The sequence below is a fragment of the Pristis pectinata genome, chromosome 1, assembly GCF_009764475.1.
Source record: "Pristis pectinata isolate sPriPec2 chromosome 1, sPriPec2.1.pri, whole genome shotgun sequence".
NCBI classification, from domain to species: domain Eukaryota; kingdom Metazoa; phylum Chordata; class Chondrichthyes; order Rhinopristiformes; family Pristidae; genus Pristis; species Pristis pectinata.
In genome coordinates this window covers 80,255,419-80,274,745 of record NC_067405.1, presented here as the reverse complement: position 1 = coordinate 80,274,745, position 19,327 = coordinate 80,255,419, and the positions used below count along the sequence as shown (strand labels likewise).

The 19,327-nt window shown below is 44.0% G+C and overlaps 1 protein-coding gene across 2 annotated transcripts in view; it reads right to left on the bottom strand.

The window, feature by feature from the left end:
- The window catches only part of lss (lanosterol synthase (2,3-oxidosqualene-lanosterol cyclase)), an 85,762-nt gene that overhangs the window by 28,292 nt on the left and 38,143 nt on the right, over window positions 1-19,327 (bottom strand). For both annotated transcript variants that reach the window (XM_052027275.1, XM_052027284.1), the window contains exons 13-16: window positions 18,979-19,050; window positions 15,776-15,826; window positions 5,816-5,965; window positions 2,260-2,356 (exon numbers count right to left, since the gene is read on the bottom strand). In XM_052027275.1, the coding sequence (XP_051883235.1) occupies window positions 2,260-2,356; window positions 5,816-5,965; window positions 15,776-15,826; window positions 18,979-19,050 (370 nt within the window). The remainder of the gene's footprint in view (window positions 1-2,259; window positions 2,357-5,815; window positions 5,966-15,775; window positions 15,827-18,978; window positions 19,051-19,327) is intronic.

Sequence of the window (19,327 nt, the reverse complement as noted above, 5' to 3'; positions counted from 1 at the left end):
GAGGAGATGGAGGAGGAAGAGTAGGTAAAGGAAGGTGATATCTAATAAATAATGCAGTAACTGTGATTTGCTTCTGGATGGATTAGCTAAGTGCCTTTAGAACATAGAACATTACAGCACAGTACAGGCCCTTTGGCCCACGATGATGTGCCAACATTTTATCCTGCTCTAGTATCTATCTAACCCACATAGCTACATAAATGATAGAAAAATGGAGGGTTACCTAAGAGTCTCTTAAATGTATCTGCCCCAACAACCTCTGCTGGCAGTGCGTTCCACGCACCCACCATTCTCTGTGTAAAAAACTTACCCCTGACATCCCCCCTATATCTTCCTCTAGTCACTTTAAGATTTTGACCCCCTCATGCTAGCCATTGTCGCCCTGGGAAAAAGTCTCTGACTGTCCACTCGATCTATGCCTCTTATCATCTTGTAATCTGTTTCTGATAGGTGAGCGTGAGATACTAATGACTAACAAAATTGTGACACACCCAGATTGTACCAGAGTCCAAGATATGGTGTAAAACAAGTACACTTTTAGAAATCAAAGCAGTAAATACAGAGTTATAGACAAGTTTGAGGAGATTTGGTATGTCACCAAAGACCCTTATAAATTTCTATAGATGTACGGTGGAGAGCATTCTGACTGGCTGCATCACTGCCTGGTATAGAGGCTCCAATACACAGGATTGCAAGAGGCTGCAGAGGATTGTAGACTCAGTCAGCTCCATCATGGGCACAACCCTCCCCACCATTGAGGGCATCTTCAAGAGGCAGTGCCTCTTGAAGGCAGAGACATCACTAAGGAACCTCACCATCCAGGACATGCCCTCTTCTTGTTACTACCATTGGGGAGGAGGTACAGGAGCCTGAAGACCCACACTCAATGATTTAGAAACAGCTTCTTCCCCTCTGCCATCAGATTTCTAATTATACCTTTTGTTTTGCACTATTTATTTTTGTAGCTTATAATAATTATATGCCTTTGCACTGTACTGCTGCTGCAAAACAACAAATTTCACAAGAGGGCATGGCTTTAAGGTTATGGGTGGGAAGTTCAGGGGAGATGTCAGGGGGAGGTTTTTCACCCAGAGAGTTGTTGGTGCATGGGGTGCACTGCCTGGGGTGGTGGTGGAGGCAGATACATTGGACAGGTTCAAGAGTTTGTTGGATAGGCATATAGAGGAATGTGAGATAGAGGGATATGCGGGAGGAAAGGGTTAGCTAGTGTGAGGGTGGTTTGATGGACGACACAACATGGTGGGCCGAAGGGCCTGTTTTGTGCTCTATGGTTCTATATAAGTCAGTGATAATAAATTTGATTCTGAAGTGTCTTACCAATAACTACCTTCAAGGACAAAAAAGGTTCTCTGTTGTGAAAAAGCTCCTTCTTAAACATCCTCTTAAAAAAATATAGATTGACTAGTTAAAGCTGTGTCTTTATTAATACATTAACTTCAAGGTAGATTCCTAACTCAATCCAGTGTGCGTATATCCGAATTACCTGATTGCAGTGCGCTCATGGGATGCTCAATGGATGGCTTATAACTGGACCAATGAGGACCTTTCTTTAAACTCTAGGAGTACCAAAAGCTCTTATCTACAGATTGGTACAGATTGCAATGTTTGTTGCTTGGACTCCAATCCTAACCCAATTCCTCAGATGGATCAGTGACGTGTACATGTCCAGATAGACATTAGGTCTCGGGTGGTATGCTAGTGTAGCCTGCTCTGTCCCTGGATTACCTTGACAGACTTTACTTGAAATTAGAGACAGAGCTGTGCTCTGTAACACCTGTCAATCATCTTAACAATTTAAGTGTCGTTGAGTTCCAGAGAAAAATATTAAAATTGAAATAAATGACTGAAAAGTTATTAAAACTTTTAAAACATTTAAAAAGTGAACTTAAAAACTTTGATATAATTAAAATCATTAAAGTAAAATAATTCTGGTAAATTATTCTCTCCTTTGCCTTCTGATCCACAGGCTTGGAAACCCCTTTGAAATCAGTGGTACCAGAAACGGGGCCAGTAATGCTGCAGAAACCAGACCAGTTAAACTGCAGAACACCAGCAAGATTTACTCCCCTAAGTTGAAGCCTTTTTTGAAGAGAACAAGCTCCATTTCACATAAACAATGTTCACAGAAGACTAAAGATATCTGTTTATTCTTCCTGTAGGGTGCAAAGGCCAATGTGAAAATGAAGAAATATTACTTGTATTAGAAAGCAATAGGCTTTTAAAGAAAAGGGAATTTACCAAAAACCTCTGATGGGTTCAGGAGCTCCAGGAGTCGGCCTCCACGCTTCCTCTCGTAGGTGGCAAATCCTCCATCTGGGTTTCTCATGCTGAGCAGCTACAATGGGATGATAGGAATTAGGTGAGGACACACAAGAGACTGCAGACACTGGAGGAACTCAGCAGGTCAGGCAGCATCCGTGGAGGGAAATGGACAATCGATGTTTCAGGTCATGAACCTTCAACCAAGTCCAGGTGACCATCCATTTCCCTCCAGAGCTGCTGCCTGGTCAGCTGAGTTCCTCCAGCATCTTGTTTGTTGAATTAGGTGAGGTACACTTTGTCCCTCAACTTTTCTGGAACAAAACCAAGCCCAAAAATGTACTTGTGCCTTTTTGGAGATGTTGATAGATTAAATGAATGGACAAAAGATTGTCAAATGGAGTACAAGTGGGACAATGTGAAACTGGAATAATGTAAATGGAGAAGGATGCAGCACAAAAGGGAAGGAATCAAGTAAGCATGCAGCAAAATAAACTCTGCTGATATTATTGATAATGATAGGATGTACACAGAGTTCTCAAGATGCCAATGATTCGGTGAGGATAGTGCATTACTTGCAGAGGACAGACAAGCCAGTAGAATGGGTGGGGGCAAGACAATTTAACACAGGGGTACATGACATTAATAAACCAGTTACCAATAGTCCGTTCAATTCTGGTCAACATACTATTGATAGGATGAAAAATCCCCAAGGAAGATAAGATTTATAGTAGTGCTCCAAGATGGCTTCACAGTAGAATATCTACCTTAGAAGCAATGATTTCTGCATGATAGAATTTAGTTTTCGAGTGTGATAATCTTGGGCATGAAAACAATTTGCAAATTTAAATAAGGGGAAATTACAAAGGAATGAGGAGAGAGTTGGCTATAGTGGATTAGGCAAACATTAGCAGGAAAGACTAAATATATATATGGGGAAAAGTTATTGGCTGAACACTGGGATAAATTCAGAATCTAGCAAAGGGCTGAACAAAAAAAATCAAGAAATAAACTATGAAAATAAACTAATTAGTGAGACATATAAACAAATTCTTATCGGAAGTTTTAAGTATATAAATAGATAGAGGGGTCAAAGTAAACAGGGGTTGGGGAACAAGGAAATGGCAGAGGAATTAAACAGGTATTTTACATCATTCTTTATGGGCTACGAATGGCCCAATAATACTAAATAGAGAAAAACTAGAGGGGTTATAGACTGATAAGTTTCTGGGACCTGATGGTTTGCATCTCAAGATTCCAAAAGTGCTACTGAGATTGTGGATACGTTGGTTATTATCTTTGTGAAGGGGAAATTATGTCTGACAAAATTACAACCGTTCTTTGAGGAAATATCAGCCAGAGAGAGGAGAACCAGTAGATGTGGCCTGTTTGGACTTTTAGATGACACTTGACAAATTCTCACACAATTAATACTTCACAAGAGCTCATTGTGCTAAATGCACAAAAAAAGGACTGTCTAACCAGCAGCAGTGGGTAGGGGTAAGTGGGGTCATTTTGAGGTTGTAAAGCGAAATACTGTGGGGATCAATTAAATTAAATTGGTTTATTATTGTCACGTACCGAGGTATAGTGAAAAACTTCGTTTTGCATGCCATCCATACAGATCATTTCATTACAACAGTGCATTGAGGTAATATAAGGGAAAAGCAATAACAGAATGCAGAATGAAGTCTTGCAGTTACAGAGAAAGTGCAGTGCAGGTAGACAGTAAGGTTGAAGGCCATTATGGAGGTAGATTGCGAAGTCAAGGGTCCATCTTATTATACTAAGGAACTGTTCAATAGTCTTATAACAGCGGAACAGAAACTGTCCTTGAGCCTCGTAGTATATGCGTTCAGGCGTTTGCAATGTTGAGATCACAGCTACTTACAACCCATATTAATAATTTAGAGTAACCAAACCTGCTGCAGCCAAATTTGCAAACAATATAAAAATAGGGTGGTGCTGGGGGTGGGGTGGAAGAAGGAAATGGCAAGTAGCAAGGTAGATGCAAATAACTTACAGAGCTGTTGATTGATTAAATGAATGGACAAAAAAATTGTCAAATGGAGTATAAGTGGGAAAATGTGAAGTTGTTCACTTTGGAAGGAAGAATAAGAATGTAAATGGAGAAAGATGCAGCACAAAAGGGATTTGGGATCCTCGTACATGGGGAGATAACACACAAGTGCGTCAGCTATTCAGGAGGCATAATGGAATGCTGGCTTCTATTTCAAGAGGGTTGGAATACAAAGCACGACACCCAGAGTACTTGAACAATTTTGGTCCCCTTCTTATATGGAAAGATACATTTTCATTGGAGGCAGTTCAGAGAAAATTCACTCCGCCTCTTTGCAGACTGTGGATTTGCTAAGAGGGTGTGGAGACGATGCAAGGGTCTGTGTCCCGGTTCCTCCCCAGCAGCTGCGTGACAGAGGACTCTCTGATCTACGGGCTGTTCACAGGTAGTGCCACACACCGAGACAGACATCAAATGCTGCTGGAAGATCATCAACTCGGTGAAAGATGCTCTTTGGTCTGCCTAGAACTTGTTGGTCTTCCGGCACAGTGAGATGTCCGTAAGGGAACGCTGCCAACTGGCACATTCCAGGCTGCAGGAGTGCGTGCTGAGGGACGCACTGAAGTTTGGTGTACCCAATGCAAGGGCTCTGTGGGGAAGGATCACAGTCCAGTGTTCTTCCGCTACTGGATATGGAGGGGCTGAGTCGGGTGGGGAAGTCCAATACACTTTATTTAATATTTAATATTTTATTATAATAATAATAATAACAAATTAATATTTAAAGCCAAGGCAAACTGTTAATCAGTAATGGAATGAAGGATCAACAAACAATCTGTTGGAAGAACTCAGTGGGTCAAGCAGCATCTGTGGGAGGAATGGTCAACATTTCGGGTCAAAACCCTATATCAAGACGGGTTTCAGGTCCCGATGCAGGGTCTCAACCCAAAACATTGACAAATCCTTCCCTCCACAGATGCTGCAGGACCCGCTAAATTCTTCCAGAGGTTGTGTGTTACTCCAGATTCCAGCATCTGCAGTCTCCTGTGTCTCCATGGAATGAAGGATTACGGGGATGGGTAAAGTGCACTTGAAGTAAGCTGGATCAGCCTTAGTGAAAGGCAGAGCACATTCAAGGACCTGAAGGGCCTACCCTTGTTTCTATTTCTCATGGGCTTACTTGAGATATTTAAAATCTTCAAAACTTTGGACAAAGTTAATAATGAAGAATGTTTCTGTTGGTAGATAAATGGTAGAGGTGGCAAGGTGGGATGTGAAACAGCATCATCAAGCGGTCACAATCAGAAAGGCTTGTGAAAATAAATTCAATCATTTCTTTCAGTAAGGAAGTTGGATTGATAGTTGATGGACAGAAGTTGCAGGGCTATGGGAAGCAGCTGAAAGGACAAAGTGGACCACACTGGCAGACAGGGACATGGACTTAATGGGCCGAACGCTTTCTTTCTGTACAGTGAAACTTTATGATTCTCAGACTGGGTGACATCTGCAGCTTACCACATTGACAGCGTCAAACAGTCGCTCCTCAGAGATGTGCTCTGTTATGAAGGGACACTTTTCCTGTAGCAGCATTATTGACTTCAAGCCTTCCGCTGTACAATCGGCCACTATCCAACCACAGTCACGGGTACTAAACGAGAAGCCGCCCTGCAACGTACAGCGCCAGTAAAGTTACAGTGAGTGCTTAGTTCGGTCTGCCTAGAACAAAAAGCAGAGGAATGGAGAAAGGGGAAGGGAGGAGTTGGTCTGAGCTACCACAGTAAGGAATCCACTTGAGCGACCAGGGGTCTTACTCCATTTGTTGCATCCTTCCAATAAGGAAACAGACCCTTTTCTCTCATCTTTTGCTCCCACTTTTCAACAAGTTGGAAGCTTGCATCATAAGGTTTTGTCCAATTTGTTTGCCCTTATTTTTGCTAGTAATCTCTTCTAAAATGCAGAGATATCGCTCCATCTGTACATTGTTCCCTACTAGTTTTGGTATGCTTTCACTGTGGAGGCAAACAAAATATTTCTTCACTGTCTTTGCTACTTTTGTTTTAATATACATTTTTATCATATTATTTTTATTAGTATATTTTTATATTATATACTTTATATTTTTACTATATTTCTTAACTTTTAATTATTACATTGTTCTTTTATATTTGTATGTTTTTAATATAAAAATATGGTATTATTTTTATATTTAAAAATAAATACATTTTATAAAATTTAAATAAAATTTATATAAAATAATATATTCAAAATATACAAAATAAAAAAAAACATAAAAATTCACCAATTTTAATTACCATGACACAGCCTCAAATGGACCAGATTTTTTTTGTTACTTTCTTCATTTTTGCTATCTGTATTGTTTTCTTGCTAGTTTACGAATCTTCAGCAATGTTTTAGTCATCTTTCACTGGTTTCTATTATCCTCTGGCCCATCATTATTCTTTATCCCTTTACAAGTATTTTCTACCAAACTAATAAAATCCTTAACCATAAATTAGCCACAGATGGATCGCTTTCTGTAGAAAGTCTATTTCCAAATGGAATTATGACATAATTCTTAAATGTCTGCCATTGCACCTGTACTTTAATCTAATTCCCCAATCTATCACAGCCAAATTGCTCTTCAGATCTATCTTACCTGCTTTTAAAGACTCCATTTAAATTTGTCACTCTCAAACTGAACATGAAAACACAGACAAATTGGACTGGCTTAGATGGAAATCTTTGGTCAGCATGGACCAGTTGGGCCAAACGGCCTGTTTCCATGTTGTATGACTCTATTATATGCTATTGCTTTACGATTCTCTCTCTCAAAGGGTCTGAGATCACTGATTAGTTCTATCTTATTTCAAAGGCCAGATCTAAAACTGTTTGTGCTCTGGTTGGATCCAGAATGTTTCTTTGTTGATGCTCTTAATCTGTTAAGGCAACATTATGCATAAGATTCATGTTTGCCCAATACCATAATATATTCTGTATTCCTCCTGTGCCATGATGTTGTGTTCAGACTGTTCACACTCCCTCAGGCTTTGTTCAAGTAGAAAGCATTCTCTATCTGTTGTACAAGGTCAATGCAGGAATCTCCTGCGTCGCCACATCTCTGGTCCCCTCACACTCTGGCTTGAAGTCACCTGCTCAATCCCCAATTACTGCTTAAATCCAGGCAACGCCCTAACTGGCTCAAACTATCCAGGTAACTTTCATCTTCACTGGTACATTGCAATGTTTGGACTTGGTTCCAGCTCAACAACCAAGCCACTCAAGAGATGGACAGTTATTGAAGAGGTGGTTGCTCTGAACACGACTACCACACGTTACAGCTACAACACATCACCTGCCCTCTCAGCTCTAGGAAATCCTGTCTGATATATCCAGTTTGTTGAGGTTTCTCGATAACTTGGTATCCAATTCATTTTTAAAATTTAGTCATTTTCTTAAACTTTTAGATTTCGTGAGGTTAAAAATCACAAATACACACGCTGAACACGAGATGCTACAGGAAGGATGTGATTAAGTTAAGAGGGTGCAGAAAAGATTCACAAGGATGCTGCTTGAGTTACAGGTGAAATTGGTTTGGATTGGAGCAAAGGAGGCTGAGAGATGATATAATACAAGGTATATAAAATTATGAGAGGCAGAGATAGCCAGTGTCTGCTACCTATGGTGGGGCAGTCTAAAACTAGAGGGCAAAGGTTTAAGGTGAGCAGGAGGAGATTTAAAAGGGATCTGAGGGGTAAATTTTTCACACAGAGTAGTTGGTACCTGGAATGAGCTGTCAGAGGAGGTGGTGAAGGCAGGAACAGTAATAACATTAAACAGGCTTCTGGACCGGTACTTGAATGAGCCAGGCATAGAGGGATATGGAATAAATGCAGGCAAGTTAAGATAAGATTTCTTTATTAGTCACATGTACATTGAAACACACAGTGAAATGCATCTTTGCGCAGTGTTCTGGGGGCAGCCCATAAGTGTCGCCACGATTCCGGCGCCAACATAACATGCCCACAACTTCCTAACCTGTATGTCTATGGAATGTGGGAGGAAACCGGAGCACCTGGAGGAAACCCACGCAGACACGGTGAGAACGTACAAACTCCTTACAGACAGCGGCCGGAATTGAACCCGGGTAGCTGACGCTGTAATAGCGTTATGATAACCACTACATTTTGCCTGGACTTGGGGGCCTGAATTACAAGGAGAGGTTGTGTAGACTAGGACTTTATTCACTGGAATGTAGGAGATTGAGGGCTGACCTTATAGAGGAGAATAGACAGGGTGAAAGCACATAGTCTTTTTTTTTCCAGGGAGGGGGTGCTAAAAACAAGAGGCCATAGGTTTAAGATCAGAGGTAAGAGATTTAAAAGGGACATCAGGGGCAGCTTCTTCATGCAAAGGGTGGTGTGTACTTGGAATGAGCTGCCAGAAATAGTGGTTGAGCAATGTTTAAAAGCCATCTTGATAAGTACATAGATGGGAGAGGTGTAGAGGGCTATGGGCCAAATGCGGGCAGATGGGACTAGTTCACAGCACAACACAGAAGGCATGGAGAAGTTGGGCCGAAGGGCCCATTTCTATCCCGTATGACTCTAAATACTTCCTGCATGAAACTAGCACAAACCACAAAAGCATTGAAAGCACAAGTGGGAATTCCTTCCCCATGGACCAAAGTCCTATGTAAAGCACATTTCAAACACTGTTTAAACTGTATTCTGCACTCTTACATGCATAATCAAAGCTCCTATTCCCATAGCACTCCAATGGCTTCTCCAATCCTGTGGTTGATATTTCTGGCTGGCCTGCCTCTGATCTGCTCCAAGTATCACAAGTATTGGTATTCCCTCTGTAAGTCTTCAGTATTTCAGAGTCATTCTGGAACCACAATAATCCCAAATTGCTTAATCTGACCACTCTCTCCAACTGGCAACCTAGTCTTATGATAGGACAGTACAGCACAGGAACAGGTGCTCCCGACGATGTCTGCGCCGATCACGATGCAAAATTAAACTAAATCTCTTCTGCCTGCACATGGTCCAAATCCCTCCATTCCCTGCATATTCAAAAGGCTGCATGAACACCACTATCGTATCTGCCTCCACCACCACCCACGGCAGCCCATTCCAGGCACCCACCACTCTGTGTAAAAAAAATTTGCCCTGCACATCTCCTTTGAACTTTCCTCCCCTCACTTTAAATGCATGCCCTCTTGTATTAGAAATTTCTACCCTGGGATGAAGATTGTCTATCTATGCCTCTCATAATTTTATAAACTTCACTCAGCCTCCAAAGCTCCAGAGAAAACAACCGGAATTTGTCCAACCTCTCCTTATAGCTCATACTCTCTAATCCAGGCAGCATCCTGGTAAACCTCCTCTGTACCCTCTCCATAACCTTCACATCCTTCCTGATGTTAGAAGCTAATGAACTTCTGCTTCCAGAGTCCAGCCTCCTGTGGCCTAGATGTATCTTCTCACATCTCTTACAGTTAACTGCCCTGGTACCTTCCATGATGAATGCTTTCCACCACGGTTTCTAACCACAGTCTCCTTACCCTCTCAGGCACGGTAGTGTAGCGGTTAGCGTAACGCTGTTACAGCGCCAGCGACCCGGGTTCAATTCTGGCCACTGTTTGTAGGTTCTCCCTGTGTCTGCGTGGGTTTCCTCTGGGTGCTCCAGTTTCCTCCCACGTTCCAAAGACGTATGGGTTAGGAAGCTGTGGGCATGCTATGTTGGCGCCGGAAGCGTGGCAGCACTTGCGGGCTGCCCCCAGAACACTCGACGCGAAAGGTGCATTTCACTGTGTGTTTCGATGTACATATGACCAATAAAGGTATCTTATCTTATCCTCAGTTCCACATTCCATGATGTGGTTAACCCTTACTTCCCTTCAATTATTTCCCTTTTAAAACAATCAACTCTTCTTTAAAGGCTCACGTTCCAACATCATTGACCTTCGCCCTATCTATGATCTGTGCTTTATATTAAAACCTTTGAAAGGAGCCAAACCAGACATCTAAACACTCATTTCTCTTCACTCCCTGCCTGAATCCCACTTATCATGCCTTCAGTCCAGCACTACGACAGCCTCATCCACTACCAGTGAAAGTCAGAGTTGTACACCACTTATTATGCCTTTGGCCCAACTTATCCATGCTGACCAAGGGACCTAACTGAGCTGGTCCCGTTTGCTCCATACCCCACTGGACCTTTCCTGTCCATACATCTGTCCAAATGGCAGCTCATTTCATGTATCCAACACCCTCTGTGTGCGTAAAAAAAAAGTTGACCCTTTAAATCTCTCCCCTCTCACCTAAAACCTATGGCCTCTAGTTTTAGACTCCTATCCTGACTATCCACATTATTTATGTCCCTTATGATCGTTTAAGTTATGATATTATATAACAACTTATATTATGATTGTTATAATATAACAATCCAGGGAAAACAGGGAAAACAGTCCCACACTATTCAGTCTCTCCTTACAACCCAAGCCCTCCAATCCTGGCAACATCCTTGTGAATCTTTTCTGCATCCCCCCCAGCTTAGTCACATCCTTTCCATAGTATGGTGAGCAGAACTGCACACAATATTCCAGGTGCGCTTTCACCAACGTCTTGTACAGCTCGATCGGGAGCGAGAGGCGAGCGAGCGGAAGCAGCCGAGGAGTTCCGAAGAGATAAGTTTTTTTTCTTCTAACGGTTTTGGGGATAGTGGGGATTAACTGCACAGGCGCGTGACGTCAGTCGGTAGCGCGCAGTTTAAAAAGAAGACTCAGTGGGCAGCGTCGGAGCGGGCAGCGGAGTGAGAGGGAGCAGAGTGTTTTGGGCTTTGGCTCAACGGGCTTCGGCGTAAAGGGGTGAGGCGGGAGAGTAGCTGGTAGGTAAAGGTAAGGTTTACCTATTGTCTGTTAGAAATTTTTAAGTAGGAAAAAAACTAGGTAGGGGGAAAAAAAGAATTAGTTCAGATGGAGGACATGGTGGTGTGCTGCAGCTGCTTGATGTGAGAGCTCGTGGACCTTGCTGTGGTCCACGATGACCACGTCTGCAGTAAGTGCTTGAGGCTGGAGGAACTTCGGCTCAGAATTGATGAGCTGGAGTTGCAGCTTCAAACACTGCGCAGCATCAGGGAGGGAGAGAGTTAAGTAGATACTGTACATTGGGAGACAGTCACCCCCCCATAGAGCAGGTACTTCTGGGGTCCAGGAAGTAGATAGAAGGGTGACTGTCAGGGGAGAGAAAAGGAAAAAGAAAACGAACAGGCAGATAGTGCAGAGGACCCTGGAGGCTGTTCCCCTTAATAACAGGTTTTCCACTTTGGAAGCTGTTGAGGGAGATGACCTGCCAGGGCCTAGCAGCAGTAGCCAGGTCTCTGGCACTGGGACTCGTCCTGCTGCTCAGAAGGGAAGGGAGGAGAAGAGGAAGGCAGTAGTGATAGGAGACTTGATAGTCAGGGAAACAGACAGGAGGTTCTGTGGCAGTGAGCAGGAATCCCGGATGGTATGTTGCCTCCCAGGCGCCAGGGTCCGGGATGTCTCTGATCAGGTCCACAGGATTCTTGAGCGGGGAGAAGAACAGCTAGAAGTCGTGGGTCATGTTGGTACCAACGACATAGGTAGGAAGAGGGATGAGGTCCTGAAAAGTGAGTTTAGCGAGCCAGGCAGAAGGCTGAAGGACAGGACCTCGAGGGTAGCGATCACGCGATAGTGAAGGTAGGAATAGGAGGAGATGGCAAATAAGTGTGTGGCTGAGAAGTTGGTGCAGGAGGGAAGGTTTAAGATTTTTGGATCATTGGGATCTCTTCTGGGGAAGGTGGGACCTGTACAGAGAGGATGGGTTACACCCGAACCCAAGTGGGGGGGGGGGGGGGGGGGTCCAATATCGTTGCAGCCAGGTTTGCTAGGGTGCTTCAGGAGGGTTTAAACTAGTTTGTGAGGGGGATGTGAACCAGGGGGGTAGGTCAGAGGAAGAAGGGGATGGGGAAAAGTCAGATCTAACAGGTAGAGAGGCTTTGGGGAAGGAGAAGCAGAGTACAGGCTATAAAAGTAGAAAGGTGGATGGGCTAAAGTGCATTTACTTAAATGCAAGAAGCAGGAATAAGGGTGATGAACTGAGAGCTTGGATAAGTACATGGGACTACGATATTGTGGCTATTACAGAGACATGGCTGACACCAGGGCAGGAGTGGATATTGAATATTCCTGGTTTTCAGTGTTCTAAAAGGGGGGGGGGGAAGAAGAGGAGGAGGGGTGGCGATACTGGTCAGGGACACCATTACAACTGCAGAAAGGGTGGATAATGTAGAAGGATCCTTTCTAGAGTCAATATGGGTGGAAGTTAGGAACAAGAAAGGAGCGGTTACTCTACTGGGAGTATTCTATAGGCCCCCAGTAGCAGCAGGGATACTGAGGGGCAGATTGGGAGGCAGATTTTGGAAAGATGCAAAAATAACAGGGTTAGTATCGTGGGAGACTTCAACTTCCCAAATATTGATTGGCACCTGCTTAGTGCCAAAGGTTTAGATGGGGCAGAGTTTGTTAAGTGTGTCCAGGACGGATTCCTGTCACAGTATGTTGACAGGCCGACTAGAGGGAATGCCATATTAGATCTAGTTTTAGGTAATGAACCGGGTCAGGTGACAGATCTCTTGGTGGGTGAGCATTTGGGGGACAGTGACCATTGCTCCATAACCTTTAGCATTGTCATGGACAGGGATAGGAGCAAAGAGGACGGGAAGATATTTAATTGGGAAGGACAAATTATGAGGCTATAAGGCTAGAACTTGCGAGTGTAAATTGGGATGACATTTTTGAAGGGAAGTGTACTATGGAGATGTGGTCGATGTTCAGGGATCTCTTGCAGGATGTTAGGGATAAATTTGTCCCGGTGAGGCAGAGAAGGAATGGCAGGGTGAAGGAACCATGGGTGACAAGAGAGGTGGAACAACTAGTTAGGAAGAAGGCGGCAGCATACATAAGGTGTAAGCAGCAAGGATCAGATAGGGCTCGTGAGGAATAGAGCAGCAAGGAAGGAACTTAAGAAGGGGCTGAGGAGAGCAAGAAGGGGACATGAAAAGGCTTTGGTGAGTAGGGTTCAGGAGAATCCCAAGGCTTTTCACTCGTACGTGAAGAGCAGAAGGATGGCTAGAGTAAAGGTAGGTCCGATTAAAGACAAAGGTGGGAAGATGCGCCTGGAAGCTGTGGAAGTGGGCGAGGTTCTCAATGAATACTTCTCTTCAGTATTCACCAAAGAGAGGGGTCTTGATGACGCTGAGGACAGTGTTGGTAAGGGTAATGTTCTAGAGTATGTAGATATCAAGAGAGAGGATGTGTTGGAGCTGTTAGAAAATATTAGGACAGATAAGTCCCCAGGGCCTGACGGAATATTCCCCAGGCTGCTTCATGAGGCGAGGGAGGAGATTGCTGAACCGTTGAGTCCTCGTTGTCCATGGGAATGGTACCGGAGGATTGGATGGTGGCAAATGTTGTCCCCTTATTCAAAAAAGGTAGTAGGGATAGTCCAGGGAATTACAGACCTGTGGGCCTTTTGTCTGTGGTGGGCAAGCTGTTGGAAAGGATTCTTACAGATAGGATCTATGAGCATTTAGAGAATCATGGACTGATTAGGGACAGCCAGCATGGATTTGTGAAGGGAAGATCTTGCCTCACAAGCCTGATAGGGTTCTTTGAGGAGGTGACCAGGCAGATTGATGAGGGTAGTGCAGTAGATGTGGTCTACATGGATTTTAGTAAGGCGTTTGACAAGGTTCCACATGGTAAGCTTCTTCAGAAGGTCAGAGGCCAAGGGATCCAGGGAGGCTTGGCCGTGTGGATTCAGAATTGGCTTGCCTGTAGAAAGCAGAGGGTTGTGGTGGAGGGTGTGGAGGGATTGGAGAGCTGTGAGTCGTGGTGTCCCACAGGGATCGGTTCTGGGACCTCTACTTTTTGTGATATTTATTAATGACTTAGATGAGGGGGTGGAAGGGTAGGTTAACAAGTTTGCAGATGACACAAAGATCAGTGGTGTTGTGGATAGTGTGGAGGGCTGTTGAAGCTTACAAAGGGATATTGATAGGATGCAGAGCTGGGCTGACAAGTGGCAGATGGAGTTCAATCTGGAAAAGTGTGAGGTGGTACACTTTGGAAAGACTAACTCCAAGGCAGAGTACAAGGTTAATGGCAGGATTCTGAGGAGTGTGGAGGAGCAGAGGGATCTAGGGGTTCATATCCACATATCACTGAAAGTTGCCTCACAAGTGGATAGGGTAGTTAAGAAAGCTTATGGGATGTTAGCTTTCATAAGTTGTGGGATCGAGTTTAAGAGCCGCGAAGTAATGATGCAGCTTTACAAAACTCTGGTTAGACCATACTTGGAGCACTGTGTCCAGTTCTGATCACCTCATTATAGGAAGGATGTGGAGGTGTTGGAAAGGGTGCAGAGGAGATTTACCAGGATGCAGCCTGGATTAGAGCGTATGGATTATGAGGAGAGACTAAAGGCTTTACTCATTGGAGAGAAGGAGGATGAGGGGAGACATGATAGAAGTATACAAGATATTAAGAGGAATAGATAGAGTGGACAGCCAGCACCTCTTTCCCAGGGCACCAATGCTCAATACAAGAGGGCATGGCTTTAAGGTAATGGGTGGGAAGTTCAAGGGAGACGTCAGTGGGAGGTTTTTCACCCAGAGAGTGGTTGGTGCATGGAATGCGCTGCCTGGGGTGGTGGTGGAGGCTGATACGTTGGTCAAGTTCAAGAGATTGAAGTTAGAGGGATATGTGGGAGGAAGGGATTAGATAGTCTTAGGTGTGGTTTGAAGGGCAGCACAACATGGTGAGCCAAAGGGCCTGTATTGTGCTGTATTGTTCTATGGTTCTATGGCAACATAACATCCCAACTTTGTACTCAATGACCTGACCGACAAAGGCGAGGAAATTTTGCTTCTGTGACTTGCTCGCCCCGTCCCTCAGCTGTGACTTGGCCGACTATCCCAGCTTACAGCACAGCCATTGCTTTCTCCCCACTCCCGCCTGTCCCTTTCCTTCCCTTCCCTGCACAGCTCTGCCACTATCATCTGCCTGTGCGGCTTCAAGTCGTGAACGAGCTGGACGTTCCTGTGGCTCAAAGTCAAACCCAAAGATAGTCCTTGGGCTCTAGCCCACACCCTCAGCACCGACTTCAGCTGCTAACTCCAGCAAGCCTTCAAGTATCATCCTGTCAATATCCAGCTCTCCGCAAGAAAAGCACTTGGACAATTCCTCATACTAAGTATCCGACAAAAGTACAAGTTCTTCCTTGTTGCTGGTACTCTGACTTCTGAGAGAGAGGGTGCACAATGCTTTAAAGTGAAGGCAAAGCAAAATCATTATCCATGTAACTTTACAGTACAAACCACACAACAAGGGATATTGGGTAAATAAAGAACGCAGCAGTGCTCGTGAATCAGGATCTGCAGGCAAGTCACCTTATTCATCTGACGGTAATACTTGTCATAATCAGGAGGGTTGTCTCGGACCTGAAAGAAAACAACAGCAAATTTAGGCTGGAATTCTTCTGACCTTTCATCCATCTTTTCCCTTCGCCTGGTCTTTCCCCTTCGCTCCCTCTTTAAAGGCAGAGTTAGTTTGATAAACCACAATTCACATTTACATTTCCATACAGCTGTGCACCAACAGCTGGGAGAAGGCAGGGTGGCGGCAGATAAGGAATCCTGGAGATTAGGGCTAGGGAATGGAGGGGGTCAAGAGATTTGGTGGAGGGAAAATGTCTGTGAAGAATGTGAGGACTGAGGTAGGAGAGGGTCAGGAAATTGGGTTTCAGAATCCATCCTATCTGGATGCATCACGGCTTGGCTTGGTATGGCAACTGCTCTGCCCAAGACCACAAGAAATTGTGGACACAGCTAAGCACATCAGGAAACCAGCCTCCCCTCCATGGACTCTGTCCACACTTCTCGCTGCCTCGGTAAAGCAGCCAACATAATCAAAGACCCCACCCACCCCAGACATTCTCTCTTCTCCTCCCTCCCATCGGGCAGAAGATACAAAAGCCTGAAAGCATGTACCACCAGCCTCAAGGACAGCTTCTATTCTGCTGTTATAAGACTATTGAACTCTCGACCTCACAATCCACCTCATCATGGCCTTGCAGCTTATTGTCTGCCCGCACTGCTCTTTCTCTGCAACTGTAATACTTTATTCTGCATTCTGTTATTGTTTCCCCTTGTACTACCCCAATATACTGACGTGATGAAATGATCTGTATGGATGGCATGCAAAACAAAGTTTTTCACTGTACCTCAGTACATGTGACAACAATAAAAAAACCTATTTCCACTGAGAGATTGAGAGAGGGCAGAGTGGGGAGGAGCTCAAGAGATTGCAGAGGACTCACAGTTGGAGGGATTGAAGCTTTTTGGGGAAGAGAGGAATGGGGTTGAAATCTGGTGATCTCACCCAGTAAAAAGTGGCAGATTATTTTTATTGGTGGGTCACAGAAATTAAGGGGAAGCAATCAGAGGGCAGTCACTACACCTGGAGCATCTGAGAATGAGAATTAGATTTATTATCGCTGACATACTGTATGATGTGAAATTTGTTGTTTTGCAGCAACAGTACCATGCAAAGACATAAAATCTATAAATTACAAAAATAAATAAATAGTGCAAAGAAAAGGAATAACGAGGTAGCTTTCACGGGTTCATGGATCATTCAAGAATCTGATGGCAGAGGGGAAGAAGCTGTTCCTGAATGGTTGAGTGTGGGTCTTCAGACCCCTGTACCTCCTCCCCGATGGTAGTAATGAGAAGAGGGTATGTCCCGATGGTGCAACCTTGGGGGAGGGAGGGAGGGAGGAAGGAATGCAGGAAGGGAGGAAGTCCACTTCCACTTGGAGATGCAGAAAGGTCAAGTAATGCAAAGGCCCAAAGCAGTACAGTGGACTTCAACAGCATGAGCTGTGGCATGCTCCACTGAATGGGAAGTCAACAAAGCTTTCTCAATCATTGCTTCAGTGACCTCCGGTAGGTCCTTTAAGGAGAGCCATCAGGCTGGAAAGCTGTGTCTGAGTTTACACACTCCATGCTCCTCTGGGATTTTGACAATGGGTCCTTAGCCAGATAGAGAACAAGTAGGTCCATGGGGGCAAAGTGCAGTTCCATGTGCTGCCTGTCCTGACAGATGCATTCTCAGAAACTGGCAAACATCCGTTTTATGTTCAAAGGAAATCCAGAGAGTCAAAGTAACTTTGCGATTCATGCCGCATATCAGGCTGCCCAGAAAGTTTGAGGATGACCCGAAATTTGAAAGTTCAGTTGGACAGCCAACAGGTTTTCAAAGTGGTCAGCTTAGCTGAGTGCCAGCATGCATTTCTTCCTCCCTCCCTCCCTCCCCCAAGGTCTCTTCCCAAGGATTTAAGCAAATACCTGGTTGCCCCATTACAGGAAGGATGTGGAGGCTTTGGAGAGGGTGCAGAAGAGGTTTACCAGGATGCTGCCTGGATTAGAGGGTATGAGCTACAAGGAGAGGTTGGGTTGTTTTCTCTGGAGAGTCGGAAGCTGAGGGGAGACCTGATAGAAGTTCATAAAATTATGAGAGGCATAGATAGGGTAGACAGTCATGATCTTTTTCCCAAGGTAGAAATGCTGAACATTACAGGGCATGCATTTAAGGTGAGAGGGCACAAGTTCAAAGGAGGTGTGTGGGGCAGGTTTTTGTTTATTAGCAGAGAGTGGTGGGTGCCTGGAATGAGCTGTCAGGGGTTGGTGGTGGAGGCAGATACAATAGAGGCATTTAAGAGTTTCTTAGATAGGCTCATGAATGTGCAGGGAATGGAGGGACATGGACAGCTTGTAGGCAGAAGGGATTAGTTTAGTTAGGCGTCTAATTAGTTTGGCCCAACACCGTGGGCTGAAGGGCCTGTTCCTGTCCTGTTCTATGTTCTAAATAGACAGAACTGACACTCCAGAGCAATGCTAAAGCTGAAGAAAGAACAGAAAGTGCTGGAAACACTTGGGTCAGACAGTGTGTGTGGAAAGAAAAACTGTAAGTATTTCACGTCAAAGACACTTCATGGGTCATTTTCTGTTTTGGTTTCTGATTTCCAACACCTGCAGTTTCTTTGATTTTAATACTAAGGCTGGTCTTAAACCGATGGTTTATCTGCCTGGTTAGGTGGGTTTTTAAAATCACACAGCTTTTGAAGAATTCCCTTCTACAATTTGCAGTTGTATAAACATGATCATCTTCCACTCATCCACAAAAATATGTTACTAACAGGACGTATCATTTGCTCTTTGTAGGACTCTACTATCTCCCTCTAGAGGAATGACAACATTTGAAGAAGCAATTGATATATTTTAGGACATCCTAACAATGCAGAAGACAGTTAATAAATGGAAATTTTTTTCAGCAGAGGTAGAAATGTTATCTGTTTCTCCCTCCACAAATGCTGTTTGACCTGCTGAGAATATCCAATATTCTGTTTCCATTGCAGATTTCCAGCACTGGCAATACTTTGCTTTTATTGGAATCTCACTGAATACAAAACGGATTCCAGGTGTACAAAAATAATTAAAAAGCATCAGGTCACAACATCCACTTTAAGGGATACATCAATCATTTGTTACCTGCAGTTGGAATGTAACAATGTTTATTTTACACCCATTACCTGTGTGATTTCGAAGTAGCCATGGGCACTTTTAAGGCAGCCAGTGAATTCTGGGATATTCTGGGCACCTGCCTGCGACAAGGAAAATATTATAAGTTATCAAATCATTTACAGAATTATAAAAAATACACATGCATATAACAGTGTGAAGTCAGCCTGGTGAAAACTGGTTCCGAGTGATCACTTCTTGCATCTTCAGATAAAATCAATCAAGTATCCCAGAGTCAGAGAGTTATACAGCACAGAAACAGGCCCTTTGGCCCAACTCGTTCATGCTGATCAAGATATCTATCCAGGCTAGCCAAATTTGCCTGCATTTGGCCCATACCCCTCTAAGCCTTTCCTATCC